The 19,183-nt window shown below is 40.5% G+C and overlaps 1 protein-coding gene across 9 annotated transcripts in view; it reads left to right on the top strand.

Annotated features, from left to right (window-relative positions):
- KCTD1 (potassium channel tetramerization domain containing 1) overlaps positions 1-19,183 on the top strand; it is a 137,657-nt gene that overhangs the window by 80,643 nt on the left and 37,831 nt on the right. For 8 of the 9 annotated variants that reach the window (XR_010598835.1, XM_065585408.1, XM_065585409.1 and 5 more), the window contains exon 2: positions 7,852-8,030. Coding sequence is in view for 8 of the 9 variants with exons in the window: in XM_065585408.1 (XP_065441480.1) it covers positions 7,852-8,030 (179 nt within the window). In the remaining variant the exon portion in view is untranslated. Of the gene's footprint in view, positions 1-7,269; positions 7,370-7,851; positions 8,031-19,183 lie in introns of those variants that run through there. The other variant, XM_065585407.1, reaches the window with a different exon arrangement.

Below are 19,183 nucleotides of genomic sequence, written 5' to 3'. Positions count from 1 at the left end.
TAAAACCCTCTCATCAGAGAACACTTTCTGGCCATGGACAGTAGTTTTGTATTAACGCCGGTATGAGTAGTTTATAATGCAAGCTTGCTCTTCAACACTGCTGTTCCTTAATTCTACACCAGATTCTGAATTGGAATTGCTTACTCATGGTACTGGTTTTATCTTTTCACCTCAAATTATGTATATTACAAATACCTTCTTACTGTACTTCTGATCAATTCTTTTTCCTGTCTATTGCTCTGTAATTGGATTATTATTGCTAGAAATGTCTTTCTGTATGACTTTTTTTTTTATTCCCATGAGTATTAAAGGGACACAGTCCACTTAAAATTGCATGTCAGTCTGAAAAGATTTTGCCAACAATCGTTACAAGAAACATTAAAAGATTTTTTTTTTCAGTGTGGTCAATTTTTGCATTTGACAGCACTTTTTCTATATAGTAAGTTTCACTGTTTCTCCTGTACAGCTAATCCCTTTCTTAATTGTTTGGACTTCAAGTTGATAATGTCTCGTTTGCTGCTGCCAAAAATGCATATTCTATAAATGAGTTAGAATGATGTCTTTCTGCTGCTGGGCAAATTAATAAAACATATTTAAGTACAGAGGGAAGCAGGAGCCTGGCTGATTGTAAGGGAGATGCTATGTTTTTCATCCGCACTGTTTCAGGCCTCTCTGATTCAAAAGAGCCATTGGATTGTGCAGGCAAGGCCTCTGCCACACCAGAACATCCCCATTCAGCAGTTTTCCCAGGGTGAAATTGTATCTCGTGCTTTCTCAGCAGAGATGGTAACTGGCAGTGTTCCTTCTACTTCTGAGGCTGAAAGTGCTAGGGGGAGAACAAACATCTAATGTGCCTCTGGCAGTTTTATAATGGGTGTTAGCCTCGCTTTGTAAAGAGATAGACAGTCTTCTGGAACACTCCCAAGGGGAGGTACTCCAGAAACTATAGTAGAAATTTTCTCATGCAAAGTTGATTTGTATATATTTTTGTTGTGCTTTTAAAAAAAAAAAAACTCTACTGGGTTTTTTATTTAAAAAAATGTCTTGTTCAAATGGACAGTTAACTGATTCTTTAGAAGAAGTTTGCAGTGTTGAAGCTGTGTTGGTTCCAGGATATGAGAGACAAGGTAGGTGAGGTAATATATTCTATTGGACCAGCTTCCTTTTGTTCCTGAAAGAGACAAGCTTTGGAGCTGCACAGAGCTCTTCCTCAGTGAAAGCTTTCTCTTTCTTTTACCAACAGAAGTTGGTCCAGTAAAAGATTCTGCCTCGTCTTCTTCTGAGGAGACAAAGTAGACTTCTCTATAGCAGAGGTGGATTTTTAAAATAGGCATGCCTCACGCTTCAGACGTGACTTTTATAAGTGGTATTAATCTTCCTTCACATACCAGCAAAGAAAGAGAATTTTAATTTGGAGTGGGGAAAAATTAGTAGCTCTTGTTGTTTTGGGTATTTGTTAATCCTCTTGGTGAGACGTATCAGGCTAAGACCATGAGCTCAGTACAAGAATAGCCTGACCAGTATTTATTCAAATTTTGACGCCATGTTTAGGAAGTTAATGATCTTTCTAGAAATTCAAGATGCACAAACACAGCTCAGAAAGACCTTCATTCTTCCCCTTTATATCAATGAAAGAGAATGTTATTCACCTGCTTGTGAAGACACTACAAAAATTGAATAGGAACTTCCTGCTAGGGCAGAAATCTCCACTTGGAATTGATAAATCAGGGCAATCTAAATCCTTGATTTTTAAGGATTCTTTTAAAAACAAATTCTTTAAGAGGAAGGGTTTTATTTTCTTCCAAGTACAGAGCGAAAAGGGAATTCTTAAGAGGAACTTGAAAGAAGCTTTAATATTGTTAGATCTTTGTCCACTGTCTTGTTAGAGTAGTATTGTCATGCTGCAGTGACAACCTAATGCTAGCATCCAAAAAACCAAGGACTAAATTCAGCCCTGATGTTTCTAAGTGCAGCATCTATGAAAGTAATTTCAAGTTGCACCTGCTACACCAAGGGTTCAGTGGTCCAAGATATTCAGATCAGCATTGCTACTCATTGGCATCAGTGATAGGTACTTGGAAGGGAAAATTGACCTTAGTAGGCATGCCGTACTTTCAGTCCTATTGTCAGCAGAAAAACTTCTGAAAGCACATTGCACACAACTTCTTGTATATCTTCTTTCATATAAAACTCGGGTAATTTCTCTCACTTACAGGAAAGCTGTTTCTAATGACAGGAGCTTAGAGGCAAAGTGTCTTGTACCTATGGTGGCCATAGGCTGCTGTTGAGTCGGTCTTTGATACTGAAAGTGATACTCTCTGTAGGCTCTAACTTTTTTAAAGCGCTTAATGTTAACTGTTTCATACAGTGGTATCCCTATTTAGAATGTTGGCAAATGTTGACTCTCTTGCTGTATCTGGCAGAATCTTATCTTCGTTTACCTTTCTAGTGGTGGTAGCTTAATTAAAATCACTGGGAATATACGCTCCTTGAAACCTATTGCATGAGGCAGTTTGTACAGGATCAAACTGATGAAGCAAATCAGTCATCCTCCCAGTCTCTCCAAAAGCACAGTTTTACATCAGAACAGTAGAAGCCAGTTAAAAGTGGAGATAAGCATCTTAATGGAATAAATGGTTTGAAATTACAGGTGTCCTTCCTCCCCACCCCCACACTTAAACATCCTTGGAATAGTCACAGCAGATTTGTTGGCCTTTACTCTTGACACCTTATGCCTGGTACATCTACATTTTGCTTTCTCTAGAATGGCTACAAAATTCTGTTGACCATACAGCCTTTGATCATGCAAAATCTGACTTGTGTGTGCAGTCTAGTGCAAATTCCAAACACAGCTTTGTTTGTAAATGAGACTTCTTCAGAGGGTCAGAGTCAGCTGTCTTGAATGAGGACCAAGTCCATGGAAATTTTTAATTTGAAAGTCTTCAAACTTCTTTCAGTTAAGAAAACAAATATGGCAGATGGAAACAAACTTTGGGCTGGATTCTGAAATGATATCTGGCTTCTTTGTGGTGCAAAGGGCTGGAATCTGTCCACAAATAGCCAGCAGGGAATTTCCCTGGAATACAAATCTGCCAGTGAAAGAAATGGACAGGGAGGAATATGGCAGAGCAGAGCTTTGTTACATAGGATCCATTATATCATTGGCATAAACTAGAAGAGCTGCTCAAAGCCTCACTGAGCCCAGGGCTGGTGGAGATCAGCCGTTAGGGTGGGGAAGCCTTAACACTCTGTCAGTCCGTCCATTCCTGTCCTTGTCCCTCTACTGGCAAGTGGAGCTCTCCTACAAGAGACAACATGGTCTGCTTGGTTAACAATATTAAAACAAAGTCACCTATGTTTGTGTTTAACAGCAAGACAGTGCAACTGTAGGTCTCAAATTTATGAAACTGCAGGACAAATGATACTTTCAAGGAAGTCAGAGGGACCTGAAAATAAAGGTTTACAAAGAATATGTGGAACGTGTGTAATGTTACTTAGATTATAGTTATGTTTGGGCATACTCAAAATGTAATGGTGAATCTATCCCTGCTGTGGTTCTGCTAGAATTTTATCTCTAGATGTCTGTCCCCCAGTGAATTACCTCAGCCTGTTTGTATCAGAATTTAACAGTGAGATGCATAATATTTTTGTTTCTGACTTGAGTAAAAAAATTCCAGTTTCCTGCTTAAAGGAGTTTACAGTCAACTGGTAAATGACGCTTCCGTCTGGATATTACCCGAGACAGAGGGGAATCTGTGTCTTTCAGTTGGTTTAGCTTGGTGCATTTGGCAATCTTTGTGTATAGTTTTCCCCTGTTTTATGGATGATAATTGCATTTCCTCTGTCATGTACCGGCATGTTGACATCACACCCATGTACTTCCCTGATGGTTAGCTGACTTCACTCTTCCCCAATTCCTGCAAAAGGGCTGCTGCTGCTTCTGAATCTGGGCCAGGGAAATCTCTCTTTCTCAAAACCTCTGAATGGAGTTGGGGAGCAGCAAGAATTGGAGGAGAACGAGGGAGCCAAGGACTGCCTTCTGTATACTCCTCAAACCCCTGCCCGGGGAAAAGACTTTTCACTGCCAAGAACTTCTGTAAGTCCCAGGGGAGGAGGTTAGAAATTGCACGGTTTCACATCCTAGGCTGTTGTTGAATAGGCAGGCAGGATTGGGCACAGAGGAGCAGGAAGAAGGGCAGGTCTAAGCATGTTTAGTGGCGCTCTTGGACCACCCAGTGTCCTTTATTGAGAAGAACCCTGTAAATTTCAGCAAGGAAGCAGAGAAACTCTTAACTGTTTAAAATATTTTTAATTTCAGTGTTCTCAATCACAGCAGTTAAAGGCATACTGTAAACAGCAATTTTTTTAAACTTGGCTAAATGATGAAAAATTGATCTGCCTATAGTTCTAGGCTTCCGTAGTGCTTTTGATCCCAATATCAGTTAAAAAGTGTTCCTGGATTTAGGATCCAATGTCATCATTTGAAATGTGCCTGGAGTCAAATCCCTTCAAACACTCTGCTGCTGATCAGTAATTCACAGGTATCTGAAATAGGCATGTTGAACAAAATTTCAATGAATCAAAATAATTGAAATATGCATTGGCTTTTAAAATTGGATCATGATTGAAAAAACTGTAAGGAACAAGAATAAAGTGAAAGATGAGAGGGTAAAAAAATATGGGAGCTGCTGTCTATGGGGGTGGGGGCCATAGCTGTCCTTAACAGTGCCCCCTGTAATGAATGGACTCCGTTTTTATAAACCAAATTGTTGTCTGCTTCAAGAACAATGTCCAAATATCCCCAGTCTTGAAACAGTAACTGTTCCATCCATTGTGTCCGAATGGCCACATGAGACTACAGAAGTGGGGGCAGGCCCTCAGTGTTCTCAGATCTTTTCTACCACCTGCTTGTTTTTTCCCCTCTTGTGTTTTATTTTTAAAGGTAATTGTATTTGTAAGCAGTTTAGACAATGGGAATTGTAATTGTGCACAAACACAATACAAATGCCAAATTAAACGGCTTGTTTGATCAATAATTTCCTTTTTATTAACAATTTCTGGCTATGAACGTTTTTTCCCGTCAACCCCTTTGCCTTTCCTTGTTCAGTTCCTCATTCATACTAACCCAGTACCAGTAATGTATTTATTGGGGAACTGTTATAAGGGGCTGGTCATTCGGTCATCAAATCTACATCTTCATTTCTCCCATGGCATGCACTGATTACCCTTTTAATTCTGAACAATTTAACAGTTATTAAAATAGTCTTGTGCTCTGTCCGCTGGACGGTGTTGCTTCATGTTATGTTTGAGGATTGTACCTCTTAAGATTATAAACAGTTTATTGTGGCGTGTAGCACAATGGGAACCCATCCTGATTTAAGATCTCTAGGCACCACCATACTGCAAGTCATATTGTCCTCTTTCAGAGTGGCCCTAAAACTGTAGCTAACTAGACATGTCCAGTGAGATGTGCCAAATAGTAAGCTAAGGGTGGAGAAAATTTTAACCTTGTTCTATTTAACAACTAAATTTTGAGATATGGGCATTCTTCCTTCAGGAACAACAGATTCAGGTGGCTTGAAAGGAAGAATGCTCTAGAGTTAAACAGGATCGCAAAGTTTTGTAGGAAAACCTCTTTATTTCATGGAATTTAAAGGTAAAAACTGTTTGTGAATGATAGCCTAGTTGGTTATAGCTTACACCTGGAAACCACTTTAATTCCTCTTGTGACTTAACTAAAAAACTGTGGTAATTCCAGATTCTAATCTGCCATCCTTGCAATGGTCTGTTATGCTGTACTTTTTCTTTTTTTACCAATTTTTACACCTTGCACTATCACAGTTATGCTGAATGAGGTCCCAGTCTAACTACATTATTAACCCTGCAAATCTGTTCATTTTCTCCTGAGAACCCCGAGGCAGGATATATAGTACGATATGTCCAATTGAAAAACTATTTCAGACTCCATGGAGCTGCAGTGTGCTAAATTGTAACAGGAATGTGTGTTGGACAAAAAAAAATACTAGAAAGGGAGGTAATATAGTGCATTGCATACACCTCACAGAATTTGTTTTTGGTTTTAATCACCTTTTCTAGTTAATTTTTAAAGCTCTTACTTAATGTGCTTTTCTTCACTCCTGTCATGGCTATTAATTATCACATTTATTTCCAGTTTGTGTCACTTTTGCATTTTCCTTTCCCTGTCACTTCTCCGGCTACTTTCCTGTAGCCCTTTTTATTTTGAATACTTTTAACCCAATTGCATTATGCAGATCAGTAGCATCTTAGGGTGGTGGTTGTGCCACACCACATTTATAGTAGATGCCAGGGTTTTGTGTAGCGTGTATATCTAGTATCTTGTCTGGACTCGTCTTCGTTCTGCCCCAAGCAGGTCCTCAAGAAATTCTAGTTCTTAAGATTGATATTCTGCAAATGTTAAGGTGTATTTTATGAGCAAAAATTAGCCAGACTTTTTACTCCATTCCCTTCCTTCTTGTCTATATTTGACCCAAGTTCACTTTTGTGTATGAAAGTTGTTTAAATATATGGTTTATAGATGCCTTGTGTTTGAATTTATTGGCAACAGTGGCCACTGCATTATTTCAGTTAGACAAGTATCTACCTCATACTGCCTTAATAGTTTGTCTTTAAGAGCAATGTAAAAATTTATAATTTTTTTTAAACACAAAAGAACCTCATTAATCTGAATACCCCATAATTCTTGCACTCAGCTGTTTTTTCTCCCTGCTTCTCAGACTTGATATCATAGTGCTGTTCTAAGAATCCATTACCTCTTACAACTAAATGACTTGCCAAACGAACAAAGCATGTTTTTTGATTTCTCACTATTTTGCTTATTTTTTTAAATGAAAAATTCAATAATTACCAGTTCTCAGCATGTATTAATAGATTCCACTGAATATGTATCCTGCCTGTAGGTAAGAAGTGAAATTGTCTCAAAACAAATCTAGACCGAGTTTGTTTGAATTCCAGAGGTTTGAAAATAGCCTGCCTTACTAGCTTCTGCAAAGCACTTCACCCTGCCCCACCCTATTGCATGCACAGAATGCACTACACTTATTCCTCCTCTGTGACTAAAAGTTTGTTTCATCAGCATCTGTTTCTGTTCTACTTTCGGAGCTTGCTTTGGATTGGGAAGCTGCTCAGAACAGCAGTCTGTTTGGGGCACATAGGGGCACTTGTCACTATAGTATAATTTTTAATGGAAAATGTCTTTCTCAAAGGCTGTCGGTGCCCATTGTTTTACAGTACATGAACAGTTGGCTAGTCCAGGTGTTTCCTCTTTTTCTTTTCGTGATATGTGGATTGGAAATTCAAGAGAAGCCTTTGCAGAATGGAAGAGCTGAGGGTTTGTATTTATCTGTCCTAACTGCATAGCAATGAGTGGGATTTGGAAAGAAACCCAAATCCTGTGTGCTTTTTAATTTTAAAACATGTGTATTGTTTTTATCCTTTCTGACTCCTTTAAAACTATTAGTATAGCTCTTAAATAAGTGAGTATTCCTATTTTATATGGAATAGTTTTATAATGAATAGTATTCAGAAACAACTTTTTTTATTCAACGCTAATAGTTTCATGTCTCTCTTTTTGAGGGTTTTATAATTATACTTTATTCCACTTTATTCAACATAACTATATTTAAGTTTAAAAGTTGAACTAATATTTTTAAAGAAAAAACTAATACCAGTCTCTGACGTAATAAAATTAAAGTTGCAGGCTGAAGATGAGATTAGTGATAGCTGTCTCTTCACTGTTCAGTGGGTATCTGTGTCTTTGGGGCAGCCGGGCAGCCTTAAGGAAATTCCTGACTCATGTCTGTCTCTTTACAGGACAGTCGGCCAAATATGTCAAGACCTCTGATCACTAGATCCCCTGCATCTCCGTTGAACAATCAAGGCATCCCCACTCCAGCACAGCTCACAAAATCCAACGCACCAGTTCATATTGATGTGGGTGGGCACATGTACACCAGCAGCTTGGCCACGCTTACTAAATACCCTGACTCCAGGTAATTGTAAAGATTGCATTGCATGTATTTCATTGATTCAGTTTTGTGCTTAGACATTATGGGACTCTATTCTCAAAATGTTACATTTGTCCTTTGCTTTAAAATGAGCTTAGTGTTTCTGAGTAGGTAGGAGGTGGCAGGTTGATCTTTCTTCCTCTCCTATCATACACCTCAGACTAAAGACACATCTTGACAAATCCCTTTGTTTATGACCTATAATAAAGTTGGCACCAAGGCAGATGTTCTTAACCTTTGCATAAAGTTCATGAATATGCACCAATTTTCTCTCGCTTCATATATGAAAAATCTAATGACATGGTTACAAATTTACATACAATTGAAAACAAAATTTTGAGCAACATTTACTTTCCCATACAGTCAACATGTAATCCCAGACAACACAGTTTTAAAATACAGTTAAGATTGTAACCTATGTCTAATAGCACTAACTTAAAACCTTATTAGATCATTTGTATTTTTAAAACAATTGCAATTATCTGTGGAATCCTAAATCTGCTCTTATATCCCCAATTATACTCTAATGAGTTGGGGATCCCTGTAGATCATGAGTATTAATTAGTGCTAGGAAATTTTCACATCCACAGACAAATTATGTGATGTCAATGGAGTAAAGGTCCATCACAGAGCTAGGGTGGGGTGGGGTCTATTCTTTTTTTTTTTTTTTTTTTTCTAAGAGCACTGAACATACCCTTGGTGAGATTTGAATTCCTCACTCTAACAGATAAAGAAATAAAAAGTTGCACCCCAAAGTCAGAAAAAAGGAGCTACACACAAAAGTGATGTTCATAATTAAAGCTGGCCAAGAAAGGGGAATTCCTTTCCACAAAACATTTCAGTTTTGGCAACATTTTTGTCCTGAACTGGGATGAAACATCAAAAACATGAATTTTGTCACAGGAAGGGATTTCAAGAAAAAATCAGCTTTGGTAGAACCAAAAAACTCTGGCTGTTCAGTGCATCTGAGCCACAAGCTCCAGGAACTGGAGAGTCAGAGAAAATGAAAATTCGGCAGTAAAACCGAAAATTTTTGCAAAAGGGCATTTTTCGTCAGTAAATCATTGACTAAATTTTTTTTGACCAGTTCTATCTATACAGAACATCACAGCTGGGCTATTCAAGCATCCTCTGCTATAGTATTTCTTCTTGGTGGCATCATATCCCTCCTGTTTAAATCACAGGTATAATTGGGGCATTTCACAAGTTCTGTAAATATGCATTTACTGCACAAGTCAATTTACTGCTTCTGCTTTGAGAGAGTTCCCTCTACATTGCAAATTACTATATTTCTTGATCACAGTCCTGTCACATGACTGTTCTAAAGTGTCACACTTCACACCTACTTTTCATCTAGTTCAATAATAATAAGAATCCTTGGAACAATTATGCAGTTAATTTAGCAGTTTAAGCTCTTTGCTTTTATCTGCTTTTGGTTAAAAAAATCTTCAGGTTCTGTAGCTGTACTTCCCTTTTTTATAACCTATACAGTCCATTTTTAAGCATAGGCTTCTGTTGTGAGCATACAATTCACTGCAATGACACTTTTTTTTTTTCCTCCCTCTGCTAATACAATATAGCGTATAGTCTTAGTAAGTGTGACAATAGTATTCTAATACTAAAGGCACCGAGAGAGAGAAGAGAGAATGCTTATGGAAAGAAAGAAAAACAGAAGATAAAAAGTTTAGCCTACCTGATAGGGCATTTATTTTCAGAATAAGGAGCACTGCCTCTTGTGTGTATGAGGAGGGGGAGACGGAGGCATCATGAAGGGGCAAAAGCAATATGAGAGGTGTGATTCATCCAACAAGAACTGAAAATTTTTCTCCTGGTCCAGGAACAGTGTGTAGAAAAGTTTAACCCAGAAAGCATTTGTAGTGGTCTGCAAAACTGGTTCTAGCCCTGTTGGGAACCTCTCTTAGGGAAGTACAGAACAACCATATGAAATGGAGTTGGGACAATTCAGCATGTCTCAGGATCAGGCTATTGATAAAGTCATGGAAGCTTTAAAGAAATTTGTACTCCTCTTGTTTTCCTCTTCTAGGAAATTTGAGAAGCCATTTCTGCTAATATATGTAGCTACTGTTTCCAAGTTAGAGGCAATATGCTGGTCCAGCGAATTTAAGTGAAGAAAATAAAAAATCATATGGTGGGACAGAATTTCAGTTTAATCTTTTCTCCTCTCAGTTCAATGTGCCATTGTAACACTTTATGAAAGTGGAAATGGCAGCTGCCTATGTTAGAATCAGGGACTTAATACATTTAAAATGTAATAACAAAAATACTGACTTAAAAAAAAAAACCACCTCACAACCCCCAGGTAACAGCTGTCTTGTTTCTTGTCAAGTCTGCGATGTTTTGTTGTTGTTTCAGTAGTCCATGTCTCTTGAACTAGTAGATGAGTGAGTTACACAGATTAAACTACTTGATAGTGGGGATTCACAACCACTTCTAGAAAGTTTAAAACACAATTTTTAGCATTGGCAGCCTCAAAAGAGCAATTACTAAACCAGTTTGGAAGTCAGGTCAAGGGCTGTGAGGTGATAAGATGGTAATCGTGATGTCTTCCAGCACACTCATTCATTTTTATATTTATTGGCGAGTTGGGAATATAAACTTTCCAGTGATACACTACATTAAATTCTAGCCCCAGCAGTTGACAAGAACCTGACATTCAACTTTACATATATAACTGGTCCCTTGGATTAGCAGTTTTTTGTGGCAAAATTCCAGAACTCGAACCAGTGTTACTGTTGATCTCTACTTTGGCTAATGTAGAAAACAGAAATGAACAGAAAGAAGGCATGATTCTTGTAAAAATGTGGAGCTTATTTATTAAATGCCCTGTGTTTCTCATTGGAGGCACATGGTACCAGTTTCACATCTCCCCAAAATGAACCATGAAACTGACATGGTTCAACTGAGATCTTCTCTGAGTGATTGTCCATGTGGATTCCACTCTGGGCTTACATGCGCGCAAGATAGGATTTTTTTGGCCAGCAGTGCCTGTGGTCATGCTTGGACATACAGTACCCTCATACGTCCTTCTCCCCCAGCCCCTCAACCTAAGGGCATAAAGCCCAACCATCCTTTGGTTCCTTCTTATTGCCTATAGCTACGAGATGGAAGCTGTGCAGTGTCCATCTTTTCTTTGCACAGTTAGTCTTGCTTAGTTGGCTAGAATCCTAACTAGTTATTTTATTTAATTAGTTGTTTAGTTAATAGCCTATTGGCTAAATACTTATTAATTACTTTTTAAATAAGCTTCAATTAGTATAGATCCTACTTTCGCCCTATAGACGTGTGCTAGCAACAGGGCAGAAGCTAAATCTCCAAGATTCAGTACCTGTCCCTTGTGATATGCTTCTGTGCCTGATGGCTACTGATGCTCCTACTCTGCCTAGACGAGAGACACATTCAATAGCAATGTTGGCATGTCATTCTTCTCAAAACTCACTCGGACCCAGGGTGAAGTGAACTTCACACTCATGTGAAGTTGTTCCTCCTTGACCGATCAATGCAAGCTTCCTTGAACATCGAGAGAGAGGCTACAGCCAGGCCTTAATCATATAGTCACTCCCTTAGGGTACATCTACATTGCAAACAAAACAAAATAAAAAACACAGCAATGAGTCTCAAAGCCTGGGTCAACTGAGTCAGGCTCATGGGGTTTGTGCTACAGGACAAAAAATAGCAGTGTCGATGTTCCTGCTTAGGCTGGAGCCTGGGCTCTGAAACCAAACAAAGGAGGGTGGGCCTCAGATTCCGGGCTCCAGCTCAAGTGGAAACACCCTACCTACACTGCTATTTTTAGCCCCATAGCATGAGCCTACTCAGTTGACCCGAGCTCTGAGACTTGCTGCCACAACTTGGTTTTGGTTTTTTGTACATACTCGTATTGCTCCAGAGAGTCCAGATTCCAGCCTGAGTAGCCCCATCTCCTCAAAGGCCCCGTTCATCTGCCGCTATCTTGGTATTTCTATCCTCTGACAGGGGCAGAAAGGAGCATTGCTCCAGGGATGAGCCAAGGCACAGGTCACCATCTCTGGCACCTAGCAATTGAGACACGAGAGTCATCAGACACGATTTGTCTCAGGTACAATCTTCTAAGGGCCAGACGCCTGCAAAGGCACCAGCCAGTGCCTCCATACCAACTGCAAGGAGAGCACATACAGTACCCATTAAATTGGTGGACTGTGCTTCTCTTGATACAGACCCCAGCGCAGAGTGAATTGGTACCAGGAGCATTGACAAAGAGTGCTTCAATACTTGGCACTTGCTACAATGTCTTGTGGTACCTAGTATCACCAGCTATCTTGGTATCTAAACCATACATAGCACAGAGTGACTTACTGTGGGCCCAGTATCCGTCATCTCTCCTTGAGGGTGGTGGTATCAAAACCACTAGCTTTTTTTTTTTTTCCTCTCCCTCCCCTTCTCCCCCCCCCCCCCCCCCCAAGTCATCTGTATGTCAGGTTAAAGAGGCATCCTATCTCCAGTAGTGACTTCTGCATACGGGCACAAGATCCTCCCAATATAGCTTGTGGTGTGGGGAGGAAGAATACACCTTTTCTCCTCCTCCACTGGACATAGTTGGGACTAGTCTCCCACCCCTTCCTGGGTAGCATAGTAAGAGTTGGGAAGAGATTCAATGAGAGGTATCGGGAAAAGATATAGCACTTATAGCCCTCCTGCTATCCTCCAGGTGTCCTTCACTTCAATATTCATATCCTTACTATCTAAGGCCCTATGGGATGCCTGTGGCACAGCAGTACTCCAGAAAACCTGCACTATTCACTGTCTCCAAGACTAGATCACCCTTCCCAAAGAGAGAGTTAACTATTTCAAAAAAGCAGCTGGTACAGCCTCAAATACTGGACAGGAAGGAGAAGGAAAGTGAGGAAAAGCATCAGCTACAAGGAGAAGGAAAAACTATCCCTTCTGTAATCTCCTCCTTTCCCAGATGAGGCAGTGACCACATCTGCCTCAGTGAATGAATTCAGGGTGTTCCAGGATCTGATAAGGCACATGGCAGAGACCCCGGGTATACCCCTGGAGGTAGTTAAGGAGAAATGACCTTAAACTCTTGGAGATTCTACATGCTTCCACACCATGCCCATAAATGAGCGACTCTTGACGCCAGTGAAAAACGTATGACACGCACAATCATCCATTCCAGCCATTCTGAAATGAGCTGACAAGGAGGTACCAGGTTCTTTGCCAGGGATTTGAATATTTTTGCTCACATTCCACACTTGGTTGTCTTGTAGTGGCTGCTATTCAGGAGAGGTCAAAACAACAGGGACCTCAGAAACCCACACGAAAAAAGAAGGGCCTGAAGAAATTGGAACTCTTTTTGGATGGAAGGTATATTCATCAGCTGGCATCCAGCTACAGGTGGTGAATCACCAGACTCTCCTCTCCAGATGTGACTATTTAAATTGGGATAAGTTGTCTGTTTAAAGACAAGCTCCCAAACACCAGGAAGAGATTAAGACTATTATGGCAGAGATCAGCTGTCTGCCTGCACTGTCTTGCAGGTTATGCTGGATGTGTCTGACAGGGCTGCAATTACTATGGCCTCAACAGTAACAATGAGGTGGTCATCATGGCTTCAGACTTGGGAGTCCCCCAGGGAGATCCTCACAATTGAGACGGACCTCCTTCCCCCCATTTGAAGGTAACAAACTTTAACTCTGGAAAGGATCAGGTCCTTTGTTCCTTAAGAATCAAGGGCAACTCTACACTCTTTAGGCCTTTATGTTCCAGCCTCAAGGAGGAAGCAAACATGCCAGCCAGTTATCCTTCAGACAGTGCACCTTTGCCCAATATTATCAGCTAGAGAGGAGCCTAGAGCGCTGAGGAAGACACAGATTCCACCATATGTGGCCCTCTTCTGCCCCACAGTCTAGGGCTCCTAGCAGCAGCAGATTAGATGCTAATGTTGAGAGCCTGATAGAATGGGCGGGGGGGGAAATCCTGTGATGATTCTAACTGCTTACCCTTTGGCAACTGCTTCTTATTTTAGGGGAGTTTGGACTGGGATTGCTTCAGGCTGTGGGGTCCTGGAGATTGTAGACAAAGGGTATGTTATCCAGTTCCAGTCCCTTCTCATCCCTTTCCTCCTGTCCCTTTTTAGGGACCTTTCTCACAAGAGCGTTAAAACAAAAAGTGGACTCCCTTCTACAGCTGGGAGCAGCGGAGCAGGTGCCCTTAGATTTCAGGGCAGGGATTTTTAGTCCCATTACTTTCTGATCCTAAAGAAGAAGAAAGGGAATTGATGGCCCATCCTGGACCTTCACTGTCTCAACATGTTTATCCAACATTTCAAGTTCAGAGGTGACTCCAGCCTCCACAATTTTCTTGTTAGATCCTCTAGACTGGTTTATGGCTCTCAACCTACAAGATACCTGTTTCCTTATATCAATCTGTCTAGCCCTCAGGAAATACTTCAGATGCCTGTTAGAAACCTTATGCTACCAGAACAGGATCCCCGTCTTTTGGGTTTTTCCACAGCAAGGTTATCCACCAACTACTTGGCAATCATGGCAGCTCATCCAAGACTACAAGGAATTCAGGTCTATCAATACCTTGACAATTTACTAACCTGAGGAAAATCACCCCAACAGGTGAACAACTTGATTCTGGTAACTCTAAAATTCTTTGCTTTGCTGAGCCCCAAAGTCAACAAAGAAAAAAATCTATATTGACTCCAACTCCAAGTATAGACTTCATAGGAGTAGGTTTAAACTCCAGATCAGCAAGTGCTTACCTTCGACAGGAAAAATGTCAGACAATAGTAAACTCCATCAACCAGTTTCAAGCTCACCCAAAAACATTGATGAGAGCATGCCTCCAACTTCTGGGACACATGGGCTCGTGCACCTGTGTGTTGCAGTTTGCAAGACTTCACCAAGCTCCATACAGAAGTGGTTGAAATCAATGTATCTACCCAGCAGACACTCCACAGACACAGTGGTCACAGACCCACAAGAAGTCCTTGCATTAGTGTGGTGGAAAGATCCTCTTCCAGTGTGCAACAGAGTACTTTTCTCTGAACCTGTACTTACCAAGACTCTTGTGATGGATGCTTCTATTCAGGCATCGGGGACGCATCTAGATGATTTGAAAATCAAGGCCTACGGTCCCCTCAGGAAGTTTGCCTCCCATAAATATCCTGTATCTCTAGCCATTTGCCAATCTCTAGGTATTCACAATACAAGTAGTGATAGACAGCATGACTGCTAGCATTATTCCTACAGGCAAGAGTGAAAAAGGGTGGAAAGGATCTATCAGGAGGCCATGTGGTGCTGGAATTGGTGCATTCACGTCCAAATCACATTGGTGGCTCTCTGTATTTTCCCAGCCTTCAGAGCACCCTGGGTAGATCAAATACGCAGGCAGTTCTTGGACCACCATAAGTGGGCTGTCAAAGATGCAATCCTACAAAACTTTTTCAGAAGTTAGGCCTTCCAGAAATAGACCTGTTTGCCATAGAACAAAACAAGAAGTGTGAGGCTTTGTGTTCAGGGGGAGGCAAGCCCAGGATCCCTGCTGGATACCTTTCTCACCTGCTGGACACTGGGATTGATCTCTACCTTTCCGCCAATCTCCAGGATACAAAGGTTTCTGAGGAAACTGAGGCAAGATAAAGGATTGATGATTGATAATCCCAGCATGGGCCAAGAAGTTCTGGTATTCAGATCTGATGATGAATCTTTCAACACAGTCCGCCATTGCATCAGTCTCTTAGAACAACTGTCAGATCCTGCACCTCGTCCCAGCTTCCTTATATCTGACAGCCTGGACATTGGCTGGTTGACATCCATTGAAGAATCTCTTCAGCTGAGGTTCAAAAACTTTCTGCTCCAAAACAGGATACCCTCAGCCTGATTTGACTTAAAGCTAAATGGAAGAAGTTTTCTATTTGGGTACCTTAGCACCAGCTGTCTCCCTGGACATCACCAATTTCAGTACTGTTGGACTATTTCCTAGCTCTGAAACAATTTGCACTTTCTGTTGGTTCCATAAGGGTTCAGCTATCAGCAATATCTGCACACTGCCGTCTTATCCAAGGCAACGCAGTATTTTCCCATCCTACAGTGGCAATATTCCTTAAGGGCCTTAGTCATGTTTTCCCCCCAGTTCAGGGGAGACCTTCCTCTTGGGATCTCAAAATAATATTCACAAGATTGATGGGTCCCACCTCCCTCTGTGCCCTTAACCTGTTCCCTGTACCATTTCTCGATGAATACTACCTTTCTAGTAGCCATGACATCAGCCAAAAAGGTAGGGGAGATTCAGTCTCTCACGGCAGGTCCTCCTTATACAGTGTTTCATAAGGGACCCCAAGTTTTCTGTCCAGAGTTTTGAAAATTCCATATGAACCTATCCATTCATCTCCCAGTTTTCTTTCCCAAGCGTCATTCAACCCCAGACGATGCTAAACATCACATACTTCATGTAGCAAGAGCACTGCCTGAGGGACAGAGTTAATCAGGGATGTGCCCAGACTGTCTGTGGGCTTTGCTGATCATTATGGGGCAACCTGTTTCTTAACACACATTATCAAAGTAGATCTTCAACTGTAGAAGAGCACATTCTGAGTTAGCTGGTTAAATCCATTTAGCCGTGTTAGAGCTCTCTTCACTAGAGTGCAAGCAGCCTCTGCTGCCCGTTGAAGAATGTCCCTATTTCTGAATTCTCTAGTGCAGCTATGTGAAGCTCAGTTTACACACTTACCAGCACTACTGTTCGGTAGAAGCTTCCAAATCAGGTATCCATTTCATAGGATTGTCCTGCATTCATTGTTTAAATAGGGCTCCAAGTACTCATCTCCAGGCAGATGAATAACTGCTTATTAGTCACCAAGGGTGGAATCCATGTGAGCAGTTACTTTGAAGAAGAATGGTTGCTTACCTTACAACATCTGTGGTTCTTTGAGATATGCTGTCCACATGGATTCCATTAACCACTCTTCTTCCCCACTACTATGGATTCCTCCTGCTCTGAAGTTCTGTATTGGTGAAGGAACTAAGGAAGGGTTGGGTCTGCTACATCCTTTATGCCTTCAGTTGGAGGAGGCATGAGGACATCTATGAGGCAGGTGCAGTCCCAACAGACACCACTGACCAAAATAACTTGTGTACACGGAGCTCATGCATACCAAGAGTAGAGTCTGTGTGGACAACACATCTCTAACCCCAGTTGCTATGGGGTAGGTAACTGTTCTTGTTCACGCACGCTCTCTCTCTCTCTCAGGTGAAGATGAGATATTGCTGCTAATGTCAATCTTTATTTTTAAAGAGATGCCAGCAAAGAGAGGAAAAATTAACTTAGTTTATGTTAACTACTGTTTTCAGTCAACATCCAATTTCATTTTCCTGCAATGTGAACGTGGAATTTTTTTTTTTTTTAAGCTTGGTCCGCGTTCTCCTCTTCGGTTGAATTTCAGAATTAACCTCAACAGAAGTCTATATCTACCTGTTTTTTTATTTATGAAACTTTTTGGTGATCCTTTGCAGAATGGGAACATTCATGTGTCTAGTCTGTAGATTCTTTTAAATCACAATAACAATTTAATTGCTAAGGACTTGAGGAGTCGTCTTACATTTAGTGATTGGCAAACCACAAGCATTTCTGGTTCTGAAAAGATCAAACTTTCTCATGAGATTTCCAGTAGTGTTGGACTTCAGCAGGTCATGTAATATCATGGCAATGGTCTAGGTTATAGTTTTTCAGCATTTTCTACTATGACTGTTGAAGGCAGAAGACTCCTCAAACTTTTTTGAACTTTCTACGTTTTTGATTTCATTCAAATTTTTGGCAAAGTTTCAGGTTGTGTATCTGAACCAGATTTGCTCATCTAGTTATTTAGCTTTTATTTTACGTGGCCCCTGGCTGGTTCTTCAGCTTAGAAGGGAGCATGACTTAAAGGTTAGAAGCTGGCGAAGAATCAGATCTCATTTATTTGTTGAGTCTGTCGCTGACCTGCTCTGTGACCCGAGACATGTTATGTAACTACGGAGTCTTTCCATTTCTTTTTATGTAAGATAATGAAAATCCCACCTTGTAAAGTGCTTTGAGATCATGATTAAAAGCAAGCAGTGTGTAAGTGCAAATACTGTATTTAGAAGCCAGTAATTGAGACGAGCAATTGATGACTCTTGTCAAACTTGTGGAGTGCAAACATGTAGCTTTAAAAAAAACCTATGCTTTTTTTTAAGCAATAGGATTATAATGTGCAAAACATACCTTCCTCTTTGTCATTTTGGATCTAAAATACTTTCAACCTCCTATACACTTGGTATTGTCAGTAATACATAGTTATAAAAGGGAAGCATCAGAATGCTGAATTATGATGATTATACTAAATACTTTAATCCCGCATAGTTCAAATCTTCTGCATTATTTTCTCACAGCAACAAACTGTTCATTCCTACTGCACAGTACAACTTTATGAACCCATTTGAATGAACCAAATAAGACTTTTTACCCTATTGCCCAACAAAATACTCAAAACAAGGGAGGGTTGGATCTGTGGCCCTTTTTAAATCAGAGAAAGGAAATGTGATGAAGGTCCACTAGGAACTGGACTGATGATGTCACATAAGACACTGAAGAGTCATCAGATAGCTGCTAAGTAGTATTTTAAGTGATCTCAAGGTTAAATACTTGTATTGCGACACCACGCTCCATATGCTATTCAATCTCTGTATTCATGAAATTCTGTATATTTGTCCTAGCATATGATCTTACTTCCACATAACTGGCTTATGTTATATTGGTCTTTTCTAAATTGCAGTGTAGTTGGTAAGCAAATTGGCATATGTTACATATATAATTGCAGATCTAAACACACACTGCTTCCACCTTTTGGAGTCAACACCACCAGCCAATCATGGGGTGTGTTTGGAGCTTCAGGCTATAGATGCCAAGTTCTGGAATGTCTTTCTGGCAGTAATCAGCTTTCCTGCTGCCTTAGCATCCATTTACGTTTCCTATTTCATGGGACTCCTTTTGCAGAACTCTTTTAAAGAGAGGGTAAGTGGGGTGGGAAGATTGCTCAGGGACTTATGGTAACCACACTTTCTAATGCATGGGTACTAGCCAATGGAATGTTGTCTATTCCTGTAGCA

The sequence above is a fragment of the Chrysemys picta genome, chromosome 2 (assembly GCF_011386835.1).
Source record: "Chrysemys picta bellii isolate R12L10 chromosome 2, ASM1138683v2, whole genome shotgun sequence".
Taxonomy (NCBI): Eukaryota; Metazoa; Chordata; order Testudines; family Emydidae; genus Chrysemys; species Chrysemys picta.
Note: the sequence above shows the minus strand (reverse complement) of the source record. Positions and strands in the feature narration are given on the sequence as shown.